Here is a 14,915-nt window from a genome sequence, read left to right on the forward strand (position 1 = left end):
GTAGCTTTATTATTGAATACATATATTTGAGAATCTGCCAAGTAGTAAGGCAATTATGAGTATATTTCCGTTATTAAACGCTAAAGATTATTTGGACGAATATCTGAAAAACATATAGAAACGAATGTGCAATTGATGGTTCCGAACTAACAGTCATTTGATGCAAAGACTTCTTTGGGATGTTGCGAGTACAGCCATCAGAGCTACTGATATTTGCTAGAGCTGATGTATACCTTGGGCTTGGAGTAGACGCGTATCTCCTCATCTACGATACCCAGCTCCTTGTCGATTTCCGCCTTGCGGTTGCGCACCCGCAGAGTCTGGGCGGTCATGGGCATGTGATTAAGCTCACTGATTAGACCATCATAGCCTGTCAAGCGAACCGTATTGAAACATATGCAAAATTAAGATACTATCTGTAAGACTTACGCTTCTTTGCGCTGTTCAAGTGGCCAACACGATCCTCCTCCGAGAGCAGAGTATGTCCGCGTGGACAGTCCGGATCCCGTGCATCGGCAAGCTCCTTGGCTGCGGCCTTTTCGCGCTTTTCCTTCTCCAGGTAGCGCGGAAGACGCAATTCGTCGCGTGCTGTTGAAAACAAAGCTTGATTAGCCATCGAGCCGCCGAGTTCCCCTATATATACTCACATCCCAGCTTGTGCTCGCGGCGCTTCGATGTTATGGACGTGGTGCTAGCATTTGACGCCATTGTGGCCACTGTAAAGCGGCTGCGGGCACTAAGCGGAGCCTCTTCATCCGAAGCAACTTCAGTTCTCAGATCATCGTCGGGTAAGGGTATCATTGTGTTTAACTCATTCATGTTGAACCGACTGGGCTGAAGATGCTCGTTTTCGTTATTATCGTAACGATTGGAGGACCGTCTGTAATTGTTGTCATATTTATTGGGGTGCTCATCCAGCATAGAATCACCATCAAAACTGCATCTAAAATAGCAAGATTAGAGTACGTTAAGGTATGGGTTGCTGCTGCTTTCATTGCCGGCTTCTTTTCTTACTTTTTTAAGGCATTTGTTAGGTAGAGCTCATCTGTGATATCTTCTGTCTGTATGCCAATGCTTGTGGAGCTGCGTTGGGTACCGCAAGAGCTGCAGCGTTCTGAATATTTGTCCGGTGACTGCTCAAAATCTTTCTGTGCTTCCACCGACGGGTCATCGCACATAGGATTGCGCGATTCCAAGCCGTCAAAACGTTCGCCAGCATCTGGAACAGCCACACTATTGAATACATATATTTGAGAATCTGCCAAGTAGTAAGGCAATTATGAGTATATTTCCGTTATTAAACGCTAAAGATTATTTGGACGAATATCTGAAAAACATATAGAAACGAATGTGCAATTGATGGTTCCGTTTCCCTTGGACGTCATCGGGAGTATCGGGGAATGCTAGCCAATCCATTAAAGTATTGATAAATGTAACCAAGGAACCGCCTAAGGGTATGCAATGTAAATTCAGTGACGCTCCTTGATAAGATAAGGCGGTGCATTGTGAATTCCGATGACTCTAAGTATACGTTTGGATCTTTGGGTTCTTCGGCGCTGATTACATACAAACTATTTTATGAGATACACTATATCTAATGGTTATTTCTTTGGTATCGTATCGTTGATGGCAGTAAAAGGTACTTTAGATAGGACGTTTCTAATAATACAAACTTTACTCTCCCCAATCAAACATATTTTTTTGTAGATTTACCGCCAACTTTAGCACAGCCTTATAATACCACTACTCGTATCCCGGTTTCATATATCAAAGAATATTCAAATGGCGCTAATGTTTGGACCATCTAATGACAGTCACTCCCTGAATATCACTCCCTCCATAATTATAATCCACTAGTGGTATATTATGAAGTAATATTGAACGGTTTCATTCGGTTGATTGATAGTGATATGTTTAACGTATTGGATTGTAATTAGTCTACCGTTCGGCCATCACTTATCAAGGAGAAGTTCAGTCCAGCCATTCGAACGAACCAAATGGAATTCCCTCCGAGAATTTTCGGATAGAGCTCGTTCGTGCATTCTGTACTCCGCACTCGAGAGCCAAGGCTGTGCAAAGGGCCCGACTGGGCTTGGCGCTTCAACGTCAAGTTGTTGGCACAGAATGACACTTCTGGCGGTGCCGGGTCTGCGTGTGCTCTTGCCCCGACACGAATGGTCTCATAAATTAACTGGAGCACCAGGGTATTTTAATTAAAAAATGAATTTAGCTGGTGCGAAGAATTATTTCATCCGGATTAAGTGATTGAGCAGTGGAGAAAACGGGACTCTAATGGCGATTTGTATCTAGTCTTCGTAGTTCCGGTTGTGTGGCAAGATCATACATATATGTACATATGAATGTATGGCACAAAGTGGGTTGCTCCGCGGTTATGCCTGACTCCAGTCCTCAGTCTCTCATGTAATTCCGAAGCCATATCTGTGTACCTGTGGCTTTACCCTATCGCACATTGGCATCTCTGAATCAGGCAGTTAGTTGGAGTTTGATTGATTGACGTTCTCAGGGGGAAGCACTGAAAATGCTACACTATAGACATGCTTATCTGGCCATGAATCGAAAGATATTTGTATTATCTCTCTATGGGATTGAGTCACTTCCAATGCCCGAAACCAAAGCCCCTGGCACATCGTGATTCATTTCGTATTGACTTTTAGCATAGCTATGCCATCCAGATAACGAATCTGCTTCAAACCCGAACCTGGCTGAGAGCACCCCAAATTAGAAGTTCACCTGCCTGCCGCTATCAAAAATCTACATGCACACATCAGGTGTGTATTCCGAAATTGGAACACACGCCGATAGTAACTATATTATGTCTTGCAAATCTCTAGATAAGGCTCCGCGTAAGCATGAACCAGCACCATCCAACGAACTTTCACTCTCTGTGGCCAGGAGAATCGAACTGGACAAACTACCAGCCCGAAGACTTTATCTTATCGCTTATCGGCGCTCGGGCTCGGTGCGGCTATCTTCTGGCAGAGCCAGAACTATATTGTACACCTCGTACTGCCAACAGTGGTACTAATAATACCAACCTGAGTACAAGCTGCAGCGGGGCGGTTGTCGCTGCCGCTGCCACTATCGGCTTAGGGCTGGGTGGGTGGGCCAGTTGTTTAGTTGCCAGTTGCGTTGCATTGCGTGCGGTTGTGGTTCCAGAAACCGTACTTGAGTCGCCCTCACATTGTTCGAGGAGTTCCTCCGACCCCAAGCTGGTTCGTCTTTAATAAATAAATAATTTCACTAATGTTGAAGTTGTGTTTTTAATACTTTTAAACACTTTGCCAAAGGATTGCGGCTATTGTGGCGTATTATCTATCTATGCCGTTCAAGTTTGTCTCGAAATACTTATACAAAATGTGCAAACTGGGTTCCCTAATAAGGAATTGTTCAATAACTATAATGATTAGAGCCACAAGTGATAAGATAGTGAGAGACACCCTTTGACCGTCAACAAAGATATACCCCATATACATACATACTTATATGGCCCCAGCTAACCCCGATGGACAGAGGTGGAGACTGTCGAAACTACAAGCTACACAAGAACCGCGTGTATACTCTGAAGTGGCATGTGTTTGTTTGTTTGAGTTCGATGGGCCTGGGAGAAGAGCATAATAACCCAGAGCGATATGGCATCCGCTAGATAATGCCACATTTGTATACATGTCAGATAGTGCCTCAGCTATTAATCATATGTGACGCAGATGCACTGGCCGATCGGTTGAGTCAGACAACCTGTACCTACACCTGTCTATGCGTGCTTCCCGTGGGCTTACCCAGACCGACTTTGACAAACGACCCGACAACTCGTCCTCGTTCTCAACAAATCCAGGCACTTACAAGCTTTCCCAATAGACCCAACCCCTACAATATCAGTTGATGATAAGAGTGTATGGATTTACTCATAACTACATACGAGTATATATGAAATATTTATTTTGGTATAGGCAGTATAACGGCGACGTTTAGTTTGGCGCGTAGACAGAAACAGATACTCGTATCGCGGATTGCAGTTAGAATGGAAATGTCTATTTGAATTCAGGGTTGAACTCATTTGAGGAATGAAACATCTGGCAAACACTGAGAAAGTCTGAGTTGAAGAATGCCAAGTTCACACGGGCTCTGTAGCAATGCATTGCATTGCCAATAATGGCAGGCCAGTCCCTGTAATTATATATATTACTTAAAGAATATAAATAGCGTCCTGCACTGCTATAGTCTAGATTTCGCCCGATGGGTGTTTTGGAATCAAAGCAAACCCACTTCTTGGTCGAAGCTGCTGCCCCATCAATCGAAAGCAGCTAGCTGCTCTACCTACCAATTTTCATAAATATTTTATTCTCAACTGCAATCAAGAAAAGCCAACGGCAGAGGACAATAGCCAATACCGCCATTTATATTATGTATAGTGGAAAAAATTGCTTAGATTAAAGGGAAACTGGATGGATAAAAACATATGTACTTTCCGTTTGAGGAATGGAATACATTTTTATATTTGAAGTTATTAGTTAATTTGACCGTGTCCGATACAACCGATAACTAATTTAACAATACAATCATGGTAACGTGCTATACGATGGCACGCAAAGTAATTATTAAGCTAGGAATCTGTAACAGTATTGGGTGTAGTAGTAGTGGTTATATAGTAGTCTTATCTGACCGCATTTTTAAATTTCAGTTCCCGAATCGAACCTCATCGCAATGGATACGCCCAAGGGATCGGATGCTGGGTTTATCGTGAAATACCGTCAGGAGTACTATGATCTGTCCGAGTTCATGCACAAGCATCCGGGTGGCATCAACACTCTTAACGGTCTCAATCAGGCAGATATGACAGCACGTTTCATGAAGGCCCCACCGCACTCGGATGCGGCCATGTATCTGATGAAGGAGTACAAAGTAAAATCTGAGGACCCTCGTATTCCCATGACCAAACCTCGACATCAGGCTCGAAGAATAGACAATGGCCAGGACTCACAGGAGCGGTCGAACGAGTCCGAGGACAAAAACAACAATCAATTGGATGAGAGCATGGAGGTGAGTTTTTTTTAGATTATTATTTAATGTAGAAATTCTGTTGTGTTTACTGGAGTCTTCAGTTGGTTGCATTCATAAGACTGTCTCCATTGATGACATCGAAATTATTCTTAAATATAGTTAACACAAGACTAGATTCATGCATTCATAAAGACTCCTTAAGGCACATGATCGGCGGAGGTCATAGTAGATAGTTTTTAGGGAGATCGTAGAACTAACAGTCATTTGATGCAAAGACTTCTTTGGGATGTTGCGAGTACAGCCATCAGAGCTACTGATATTTGCTAGAGCTGATGTATACCTTGGGCTTGGAGTAGACGCGTATCTCCTCATCTACGATACCCAGCTCCTTGTCGATTTCCGCCTTGCGGTTGCGCACCCGCAGAGTCTGGGCGGTCATAGGCATGTGATTAAGCTCACTGATTAGACCATCATAGCCTGTCAAGCGAACCGTATTGAAACATATGCAAAATTAAGATACTATCTGTAAGACTTACGCTTCTTTGCGCTGTTCAAGTGGCCAACACGATCCTCCTCCGAGAGCAGAGTATGTCCGTGTGGACAGTCCGGATCCCGTGCATCGGCAAGCTCCTTGGCTGCGGCCTTTTCGCGCTTTTCCTTCTCCAGGTAGCGCGGAAGACGCAATTCGTCGCGTGCTGTTGAAAACAAAGCTTGATTAGCCATCGAGCCGCCGAGTTCCCCTATATATACTCACATCCCAGCTTGTGCTCGCGACGCTTCGATGTTATGGACGTGGTGCTAGCATTTGACGCCATTGTGGCCACTGTAAAGCGGCTGCGGGCACTAAGCGGAGCCTCTTCATCCGAAGCAACTTCAGTTCTCAGATCATCGTCGGGTAAGGGTATCATTGTGTTCAACTCATTCATGTTGAACCGACTGGGCTGAAGATGCTCGTTTTCGTTATTATCGTAACGATTGGAGGACCGTCTGTAATTGTTGTCATATTTATTGGGGTGGTCATCCAGCATAGAATCACCATCAAAACTGCATCTAAAATAGCAAGAATAGAGTACGTTAAGGTATGGGTTGCTGCTGCTTTTCTTACTTTTTTAAGGCATTTGTTAGGTAGAGCTCATCTGTGATATCTTCTGTCTGTATGCCAATGCTTGTGGAGCTGCGTTGGGTGCCGCAAGAGCTGCAGCGTTCTGAATATTTGTCCGGTGACTGCTCAAAATCTTTCTGTGCTTCCACCGACGAGTCATCGCACATAGGATTGCGCGATTCCAAGCCGTCAAAACGTTCGCCAGCATCTGGAACAGCCACACCCAATTGGTGATGGGAACGCGAGTGGTTACGGTTGCGTTGCAGACTGGTTTCCTGGGTGTTTTGTCTGGACACCGGGGGTCTTCCTGTTTTCGATTCCCGTACCTCGCTGCCAGCGCGGCGCATAGGTGGCATCCATTTGGGACGCACTGGTTCCTTGGCTGCTAGTTTTTCACTTGTTGATTTCTCCAGCGAGCGCAAGCTCACTTTATTCTCTTTAAGAAAGTTGCGGCCCTGATTAGCTCCTGCTCCTGCAATAAAATTACCAAAACAAATTATACCTCGGTTGCCATGACCGTACAAGTTTCGAGAAAAATCTTACGCGGCACTGAAAAAATCCCCTTCAGCGTAGGTATCGGACGAATTGATGTATTTGACATATTCTATTCCGACTATAGTATAACTAAGTGCAGTGGGCACTGTGTAGTATTATGAATCTGCTATTAAAATATAGAATGCTTTATCGCAGGTAGTCGCGCTGCGTCGTTGAATTTGAGTTTTTGATCAGTGTGACCGCGGATTTATCGTTAAAATATACCGTCCGACCCTCAGAAATATAGCAAAATACACCGTCTCATTTTAAAAATATACCGTTAATATACTGACGAATTTAAGTTATATTATACATATCCCTCGATTTTGATATTCCGTGGAATATTACTAGCCACATAGTTATATCCAAATAATTAACCTATTTACTACTTGACGGGTTTATTTTAAATACTTGCTTTTATTGAATTTTGCGTAAAAAAAGGTTTCAAAGAGAGCCTTACCCGATTCAAGTTCGGTTATCGATACTATCGACTGGATGGTGCGCGCCATATTTAAAAACACTTGTAACTCGTTTCAGCACCTGGTTGATTGGTCAAAGGCCATGCTGCCGCAAATCGCCAACATAACGAAATGCTACGATGAGTGGGTGCACAAGCCAGTAGACAGGCCACTGCGGCTCTTCGGCCCCTGGTATTTGGAAATGTTGACCAAGACGCCTTGGTGGCTGGTGCCCATATTCTGGATTCCCGTCATTATACGGTGTGCGTGGGAGGACATTCACACCAGTTGGAATGACAAAAGTCAGGTACGCATATATTTGTTTACCAATTAATGACAATCTCTTAATCATTATCAAATATTACAGCTTGCGTGTGTCACTGGCTACTTTTTGTTCGGCGTGCTCCTGTGGACATTTCTGGAGTACACTCTACATCGTTGGGTGTTTCATATTAAACTAAAGAGCAACAGTGGGCCCTGGATATGCACTTTTCACTTCATGATCCATGGCCTGCATCATAAAGTACCTTTCGATCCCATGCGCCTCGTGTTTCCCCCACTTCCGGGTGCCATTCTTGCTACGCTTATTTATTACCCACTTAGTTATTTTCTCATCCAACCGCGAGTTGTCCTATCAGGTGCTCTCGCCGGCTACCTGTGTTATGACATGATGCACTATTACCTACATTACGGCAATCCATCTTTCAGGCACATTGTCCATATGAAACGATATCATTACCAACACCATTTTACGCACCAGGACCTGGGATATGGTATCAGCAGTCCTCTGTGGGATGTTGTCTTTAAGACGCGCATTCATTTGAGAAAGCTTAAGTACCAACTGCGTTGGTCTTAGCCAGAGCTAGGTTAGAGTTTGGTCAAATGTTGCTATTTTAGAACAAATTATTTAGATGTAAGAATAAGCCGTAAGTTGTTTATAAAAATGAAAGAAAGAATGAAGACATTGTTGTTTCAATTCGAATTGCTGGGATAAATACGATAAATCACTCACTTACAAACAATCAATAATTGGGAGTCTTTAAAATTAGCTAGTCTTATAGAAAATAAATGAATCAATCGGATATAATTATGTGTTCAGGTATGGAAGTCCGAGCTAGCTGGTAATATAAAATCGAATGTCAAAATCGAAGAATATGGTTTTCAATTCTTGACGGAGCACGATTAACCCATTGTAGACCAAGGGGGTATTTAAATATTTCATCGAAAATTCAACTAAACTTGTTCACCTGTTTAAATAGAGGGGGTTAAGTGGGCTAAGTTTTTTTTTGTGCGACCGTACATTTTATGGAAAAATCCGCGGTCACACTCTTTCCTTTTTCGTCGGTACGTGCACGCGGGCATTGATTTTTTTAAACGCGAATTCAGATTAAGAAATAAACTAAAATGGCTTTCGGTGATGTAAAGACCCCACAGGGACTAAAGGAGTTGAACAACTTCCTGGCCAACAGCAGCTACATCAGCGGGTAAGCATTAGCACGCGGCGTCAGGAAGTGAGGTTATGTGAGAACCGCACACGTCGGCGATTTCTTTTTGCTCACTTTGACGCTCATGTAATTTATTTTCCGCCACAGATACACACCCAGCAAGGCCGATTTGTCTGTGTTCGATGCCCTGGGTAAGGCTCCAGCTGGAGACTACGCCCACGTTGCACGTTGGTACCGCCACATTGCCTCCTTCGAGGCCGGAGAGCGCTCCGCTTGGACAGGCGCTCCCCTGCCTCAGTTGGCTGGTGGCAAACCCACAGTGGCTGCTCCGGCCAAGCCAGCTGCTGACGACGATGACGATGTCGATCTATTCGGCTCCGACGACGAGGAGGACGACGCTGAGGCCGAGCGCATCAAGCAGGAGCGTGTTGCTGCCTATACCGCCAAGAAATCGAAGAAACCCGCCCTTATTGCCAAGTCGTCGGTGCTGCTCGATGTCAAGCCATGGGATGATGAGACCGACATGAAGGAGATGGAGAATAATGTCCGCACCATCGAAATGGACGGTCTGCTGTGGGGCGCATCCAAATTGGTGCCAGTCGGCTATGGCATCCAAAAGCTGCAGATCATGTGCGTCATTGAGGACGAGAAGGTGTCCATCGATCTTCTGCAGGAGAAGATTGAGGAGTTCGAGGACTTTGTGCAGTCCGTCGATATTGCTGCCTTCAACAAGATCTAAACTGAGATTCTTACTATTTTGAATAAATCCAAGCAAAGGCGAAGCAACTACAAATTTATAAACTCTCTTAAATAGTGTATTCACAAACATTTACCATAGTATCTGTGTGTCTCTCTTTCTGATGAGCAGTTCTCTCTGCCCAGTTCTCAGCGGGAGTCTTTCGTTCGGAAGCTTTCAGTAAGCTTTTGCTCAACAAAACTGTGTAGCACGGCCCGCTGCAAGCTCACTTGTCCGTTAAGCGCGAAAGCGTTCGTTCGGTTGCTAAAATAAAATCACAGAGATACACTTTATTGTGCTATCCGGTTTAAACAAATCTTTTTCGGACAATAAAAACTGCTAATAATGGCTGCCAACAAATTGTGCTGCACTTTGGTGTTTGGTGCTTTATTGTGCCTGGGACTGGTTGCTCTTATTCAGGCGCAGGGTGAGTCAAATATATTTAAGCCGGAATTGTATCATATTGAGAGATTAGCTTATATTCTGGTTATTGTTTTTGGTTCGGTTTTGTTACCCATTTAGTGGAGTTTTGCTTTGGAATACCTGCTCGTCTCGGGTGCGGGATTCGTGCATTTCATTAACATTAATTAGCAATTGTATAAATATTTGTGTCTTTTGTTCTGTGCGAAGACATGTTTCGTTCTTAGAGGGATTTCTCAGCTCTATATGCATTTGCCCAACAAGTCTGTTCGTATTTGCATCCAACTAAATACTGCGGGTATCGAATACGTATGCGAGACTGGCGCATCTATCATTAGGAACGAGCCGGGCCATTGACTGCGGTGGTTTCAATAACACGGCATTGCCATTGAAATCGCTTCCGATTTGTGTAGCCCCCCTTACATTAGACGGAAATTAATTCGCTTGAAAAATGTCTTGTAGTAATATTAGCTATCAATCACCTGCATCGTGTATTGCACAATTATTCCAGGGTGAGCTCATAGGATATGTATTCGATTAAATAATTAGTTGCATAAGTAGCTGATTATATTAGAGATAAAACAATTTAAACTGTGGACTCTCCATGAAAAAGGATGTACAAATTAATTGAATTTCGAAAATAATTGTTTAGCTCGGAATAACCTGAAAAATCCCACCTTCGTGATGTGACAATACATTCCCTTCCGCTTAAATGACGTTTATTTGTGAGCAAACAATTCGCATTATCTTTGCCTGAGTGTGTGTTATCTCTAGTGCCTGGAAATTCCCAATTTTTCTATACTAGTCCCGAGTAAATCAAATCTCAGCAATAAGAAAAGTAAAATTATGCAAGCAATTTAAATTTCTGGAGTCTATTTTAAAATCTTGACCCGATTTCTCCGACTTTCAAGACTACATATGTATGTATTGCATAGTTCAGTGAACTCATAGAAGAGATTACGTGGGTGAATAAAGATGATTGATAGGGTGTTCTCACAGAGAATTTGGCGCATGCTGACAACCTCCTCCGCTTTTCAAATTCCCGCTGTTCGTGGAAAAATAAATAATTAAATTACAAGAACAACAGTTCTTGATAACACTGAAAATATTGACTCATCTTCGCCTACGGGGGGCTGGCATAGAGATGCCTCAACTCAATGTTGCCATTGAAAGTTGCAAAACTAGTTCGGCAGAGAGTCGGAGGCTGAAACTGGCGGAGCAGATACGATGGAGCTTTGTCTGAGGTTCATGGGCGTACAACCATCGGAATTGTTTTTTCACGTTCTTATAATAATACAATATTGTCGTATTATAAATGCGTTTATATATTTTCGAAATTTTATGAGTTTGAAATTCGAACGATCTTGGTTCGAAATCATTCTCAAGACTCGCACATTACGGAACGCCCTGAATAAAGCGATGACATGGGTGGGTAAAAATGTTAATTCGAGTTTTATTTTGTTTACTCTGTTTACGTGGTTCTCGTTTCTAATCGCGTGCCTGATCTCAAACTAATTCGCCTGCCCTCTGCCCCCAAAACAGATAAGCCGGTGACGGATGTGTGTCTCGGCTGCATTTGCGAGGCCATCAGCGGATGCAATCAGACACGATTCTGCGGCGGCGGCGTCTGCGGCCTGTTTCGCATCACCTGGGCCTACTGGTCGGATGGAGGCAAGCTGACCTTGGGAAACGAGAGCCCCCAGTCTGAAGATGGTAAGCCTGTTTGCCGCACTTCGCCATCGTTCTTCTTCTTAACTTGCTTAAACTCCTTTTCAGCCTATGCCAACTGCGTGAACGATCCCTACTGCGCGGCCAACACCATCCAGAACTACATGACCAAGTTTGGGCAGGACTGCAACAAAGATGGGGGCATCGACTGTTACGACTACGCTGCTATTCACAAGTTGGGGGGCTATGGCTGCGGTGGGGAGCTGGCTTATCAGTACCAAACCAGCCTACAGAGCTGCCTGAACTCGTTCCAGCAATTGGACGTTCGCTCTGGACCTTGAGCGCAAGAGTAGGGAACATACGCATCAAATAATTAACGATAACTAATATTTAAAATACTAATTTATGGCAATGCATTTGAATTGGAGCTAGATTGTGAGATTGAGATTGATATTAAAACTATAATGGTAAAGCAACACGAAATTTAGCTTTTATTGCGAGATATTTTTATAATGAAATCAGTTTTAAATTACCGTTGACAACACTGGCGACATTCAGCGGAAATAAATGGAAGTTTTTACATTCGCACGAATTCGTCGGCAGGTGTCTCTGTCACGACATGTAGTTACTTGTGGTTACTACATGCCCGTAGAGTAGCAGCTCTCCGGAATGGTCAAGAAATATGTATATCCGGTCGGTTCAGGGTATTTCTTTCCAATCACTCGCATCTACTACCGATCATTCGATTGGTAGCAGGTAATTGGTAATTCCCGCATTAGTTAGTTTTAGCGATGGCTGTTGTTGGCAGAGATTCGTTTGGATGCGCCTTAGAAACCGGTACTGGTGGGGAGAGACCCGGGAGACTTGAGAGCTGGCTGTTGGATTTGCTGGCACCATTTGCGATTTAGGTGCGGAACTGTTTGAACCAAGTTGAAGAGCATTAAGAGCATTAGAATGAGTTTTGAGGTGGAATATATGCTATGCTTGCTGTTGGCGGTGTCGCCTTCGTTGGTCCAGAGTCAAGGTTAGTCCTAAACCAAACCCATATATTTATATGGTCTAACAACTGCTATTTAGGTCACGTGATCGACAAACCCGTTACGGAGTTGTGCCTGACGTGCATCTGTGAGGCCATCAGCGGCTGCAATGCCACAAGGATCTGCACCAGCCCGGAGAAGGGCACATGCGGCATTTTTCGCATCACCTGGGCCTACTGGGTGGACGCCGGCAAATTGACCATCGACGGGGAGCATCCCGAATCGGAGCGGGCCTTCATCAACTGCGCCAACGATCCGCATTGCGCCGCCAATCTGGTTCAGAACTACATGAAGAAATTCAATCAGGACTGCAATGACGATGGCGAGATGGATTGCCATGACTATGCGAGGATCCACAAGCTGGGGGCCTACGGCTGTCAGGCGGATTTGCCATACAATTACCAGAGCGTCTTCGATGAGTGCATCGAGAACTATGAAGATCAGGGTCTCGAGTGATCTTCCGGAACACAGAGTTTGTTATGCATCAAATAAATATCGCGGGGAATCTCCCCTACGGATCAGAGCAGACTAAATCACTTCCTATTCCACACCCATTACAACGACCCCATTGACTAGTATATATTGAACTGGTTCTCGGCTCGGCAGGCCAATATAAATCTATAGTCAGTGCTGCGAGCGTTCAGTGACTGAATGGTCGAGCAACGCATTGAATCGGTAGTGAATATTCGGCTTACCATGTCCACAAATAAATACACGCTGATAATTCTTTTGGCTCTGGGCTTGGTTCAGGCGGAGAGCCCGAAACCGATCACGGAGACCTGTCTGACTTGCATGTGCGAGGCATTGAGCGGCTGCAATGCCACGGCTGTGTGCGTGAACGGTGCCTGCGGCATCTTCAGGATCACCTGGGATCAGTGGGTCGATGCGGGACGACTGACAGTGCCGGGTGACACAGCCGTAACGGACAGCGGTGAGTTAACCACAGCACATTCGCCATTGGGAGGGAGGGGATCTCATCATCCATGATTTACCGCTACAGCGTTTACCAACTGCGCCAACGATCCGCACTGTGGGGCGGACACTCTCCAGAACTACATGGTGAAGTACGGACAGGACTGCAATGACGATCAGCAGGAGGACTGCTACGACTATGGCGCGATCCATTACATGGGTCCATTCAACTGCAAAGCCGACATGCCCTACAACTACGAGAACACCTTCAAGCGGTGCCTGAGAAGGGCGCAGCGGGAACAGCAGCGACAGTCGTCCACATAATCCGCGGCTGGGAAACCAATAATATCTAGTTTCTAGCTTCTAGTATTTAGTATTTAATTTATGAGGAGGAGTCCGCGAAATTTGTGTCAGAAAATTGCATTGCAAATAGCCAGCCTCTCGATTAATAGACAACAGATCGGTTGATCAGCGTAGATCAGTTGTGCAGTAAACACGGCGACGTCAGGTCAGGTTCTCGTCTAAAAATCCATCGGAGTTTAGTTTGAGATACTATGTTAGCCAGTCTCAAATTACTCACCAGTTTGTGGCTGCTGTTGTGGCTACGGCTGGACAGTGTTCCCGGCCATGCAGGTAAGTGCACTCATCGTACCACTTGCCCCACTGTGCCGCTTTAGAAACAAGCCGGAACGTTGTAGTACATTACAATCTTCGTCTGACCAGATACAGACAGAGGTGTAGACACGGAAACTAGAAAATAGTCGAATATACCCTGGCATTCTGCGAATACCGCGCGTAAAAACAATTATTTGTGGCACACTACGAGTATGTATGGGAGAGTGCTATACAATTATGGTAATCCATTGTAAACTGAAACCGGATCAGTTCATTAGAATAGTATATATACCAAGTATGCACAGACTTACATCCGCCAATTTCCATCGCTGCCTTTGGCTTTCGATCTCTCGCATTCAGTGGAAAACAAACCCGTCACGGAAGACTGCCTGGAGTGCCTCTGCGAGACGATGAGCGGTTGCAATGACACAGCGATCTGTGTGAACGGGGCATGTGGCATCTTTCGGATAACCGAGGGATATTGGGTGGAGGGAGGAAAACTAACGCTGCCCAACGAGACTCCGCTGTCCAAGCGAGGTAAGTACTCCAGCTTTCCCCCAAGCCGACGACTAATGTGCTTCATCCTCTTTTAGCCTTCATCAATTGTGTCAATCAGCCCCTCTGTGCGGCGAATACGATCCAGAGCTATATGTACAAGCACGGGCAGGACTGCAATGGCGATGATCACATCGATTGCCTGGACTTTGGAGCCTTGCACAAGCTGGGAAATCTGAAGTGCCGCGGCGAGCTACCCTACATATTCGCCAAGGTATTCAACAGCTGTCTTAAGGGCAAGGAGAGACAGGCCCAGAACGCGGACCAGACCCCGAACCAAGTGAAAATCAAGGACCAGTCCTCAACATAATTGATTCTTTATTGGGTTGAATCGTTTTACTGTTTTTTAAACAATCTTTTAATACATATACATACATACATCGAAACATTGCTTATCTTTGACGCTTGAACAGT

The 14,915-nt window shown here is 44.7% G+C and overlaps 8 protein-coding genes across 9 annotated transcripts; 6 read left to right on the forward strand and 2 right to left on the reverse strand.

The window, feature by feature from the left end:
- Positions 1-113: 113 nt before the first annotated feature.
- LOC6590652 lies at positions 114-3,927 on the reverse strand. Its single transcript, XM_026984822.1, has 6 exons — positions 3,924-3,927; positions 3,798-3,833; positions 1,015-1,219; positions 648-943; positions 430-588; positions 114-370 (listed from the first exon to the last, which is right to left on the reverse strand). Exons 1-6 carry the CDS (start codon positions 3,925-3,927, stop codon positions 204-206), a joined length of 867 nt encoding a protein of 288 aa, XP_026840623.1. The 3' UTR covers positions 114-203.
- Positions 3,168-8,073, forward strand: LOC6590654 (dihydroceramide fatty acyl 2-hydroxylase FAH2). Of its 2 annotated transcripts, none has more exons than XM_002016376.2 (4): positions 3,168-3,233; positions 4,700-5,058; positions 7,193-7,420; positions 7,481-8,073. In XM_002016376.2, the coding sequence occupies exons 2-4, from the start codon at positions 4,723-4,725 to the stop codon at positions 7,967-7,969; spliced, it is 1,053 nt and encodes a 350-aa protein (XP_002016412.2). In that variant the 5' UTR covers positions 3,168-3,233; positions 4,700-4,722; the 3' UTR covers positions 7,970-8,073. The 2 variants fall into 2 exon arrangements, with proteins under 2 accessions (XP_002016412.2, XP_026841398.1); XM_026985597.1 differs by lacking the exon at positions 3,168-3,233 and adding an exon at positions 4,076-4,187.
- LOC113565081 lies at positions 5,060-6,753 on the reverse strand. The gene is made up of 5 exons (XM_026985596.1): positions 6,665-6,753; positions 6,125-6,593; positions 5,774-6,069; positions 5,556-5,714; positions 5,060-5,496 (listed from the first exon to the last, which is right to left on the reverse strand). Exons 1-5 carry the CDS (start codon positions 6,720-6,722, stop codon positions 5,330-5,332), a joined length of 1,149 nt encoding a protein of 382 aa, XP_026841397.1. The 5' UTR covers positions 6,723-6,753; the 3' UTR covers positions 5,060-5,329.
- A 402-nt stretch (positions 8,074-8,475) lies between the features above and the next one.
- Positions 8,476-9,351, forward strand: LOC6590655 (probable elongation factor 1-beta). The gene is made up of 2 exons (XM_002016377.2): positions 8,476-8,597; positions 8,706-9,351. Exons 1-2 carry the CDS (start codon positions 8,518-8,520, stop codon positions 9,295-9,297), a joined length of 672 nt encoding a protein of 223 aa, XP_002016413.1. The 5' UTR covers positions 8,476-8,517; the 3' UTR covers positions 9,298-9,351.
- An 89-nt stretch (positions 9,352-9,440) lies between these two features.
- Positions 9,441-11,865, forward strand: LOC6590656 (lysozyme). Its single transcript, XM_002016378.2, has 3 exons — positions 9,441-9,721; positions 11,257-11,427; positions 11,491-11,865. The coding sequence occupies exons 1-3, from the start codon at positions 9,640-9,642 to the stop codon at positions 11,721-11,723; spliced, it is 486 nt and encodes a 161-aa protein (XP_002016414.1). The 5' UTR covers positions 9,441-9,639; the 3' UTR covers positions 11,724-11,865.
- Positions 11,866-12,273: 408 nt separating this feature from the next.
- On the forward strand, positions 12,274-12,952 carry LOC6590657 (lysozyme). The gene is made up of 2 exons (XM_002016379.2): positions 12,274-12,406; positions 12,460-12,952. The coding sequence occupies exons 1-2, from the start codon at positions 12,337-12,339 to the stop codon at positions 12,873-12,875; spliced, it is 486 nt and encodes a 161-aa protein (XP_002016415.1). The 5' UTR covers positions 12,274-12,336; the 3' UTR covers positions 12,876-12,952.
- A 127-nt stretch (positions 12,953-13,079) lies between these two features.
- On the forward strand, positions 13,080-13,674 carry LOC6590658 (lysozyme). The gene is made up of 2 exons (XM_002016380.2): positions 13,080-13,350; positions 13,420-13,674. The coding sequence occupies exons 1-2, from the start codon at positions 13,116-13,118 to the stop codon at positions 13,653-13,655; spliced, it is 471 nt and encodes a 156-aa protein (XP_002016416.1). The 5' UTR covers positions 13,080-13,115; the 3' UTR covers positions 13,656-13,674.
- A 208-nt stretch (positions 13,675-13,882) lies between these two features.
- On the forward strand, positions 13,883-14,887 carry LOC6590348 (lysozyme). Its single transcript, XM_002016381.2, has 3 exons — positions 13,883-13,964; positions 14,307-14,483; positions 14,540-14,887. The coding sequence occupies exons 1-3, from the start codon at positions 13,886-13,888 to the stop codon at positions 14,809-14,811; spliced, it is 528 nt and encodes a 175-aa protein (XP_002016417.2). The 5' UTR covers positions 13,883-13,885; the 3' UTR covers positions 14,812-14,887.
- Positions 14,888-14,915: the final 28 nt, after the last annotated feature.

The sequence above is a fragment of the Drosophila persimilis genome, unplaced genomic scaffold, assembly GCF_003286085.1.
Source record: "Drosophila persimilis strain 14011-0111.01,24,50 unplaced genomic scaffold, DperRS2 tig00000002-arrow-pilon, whole genome shotgun sequence".
NCBI lineage: Eukaryota > Metazoa > Arthropoda > Insecta > Diptera > Drosophilidae > Drosophila > Drosophila persimilis.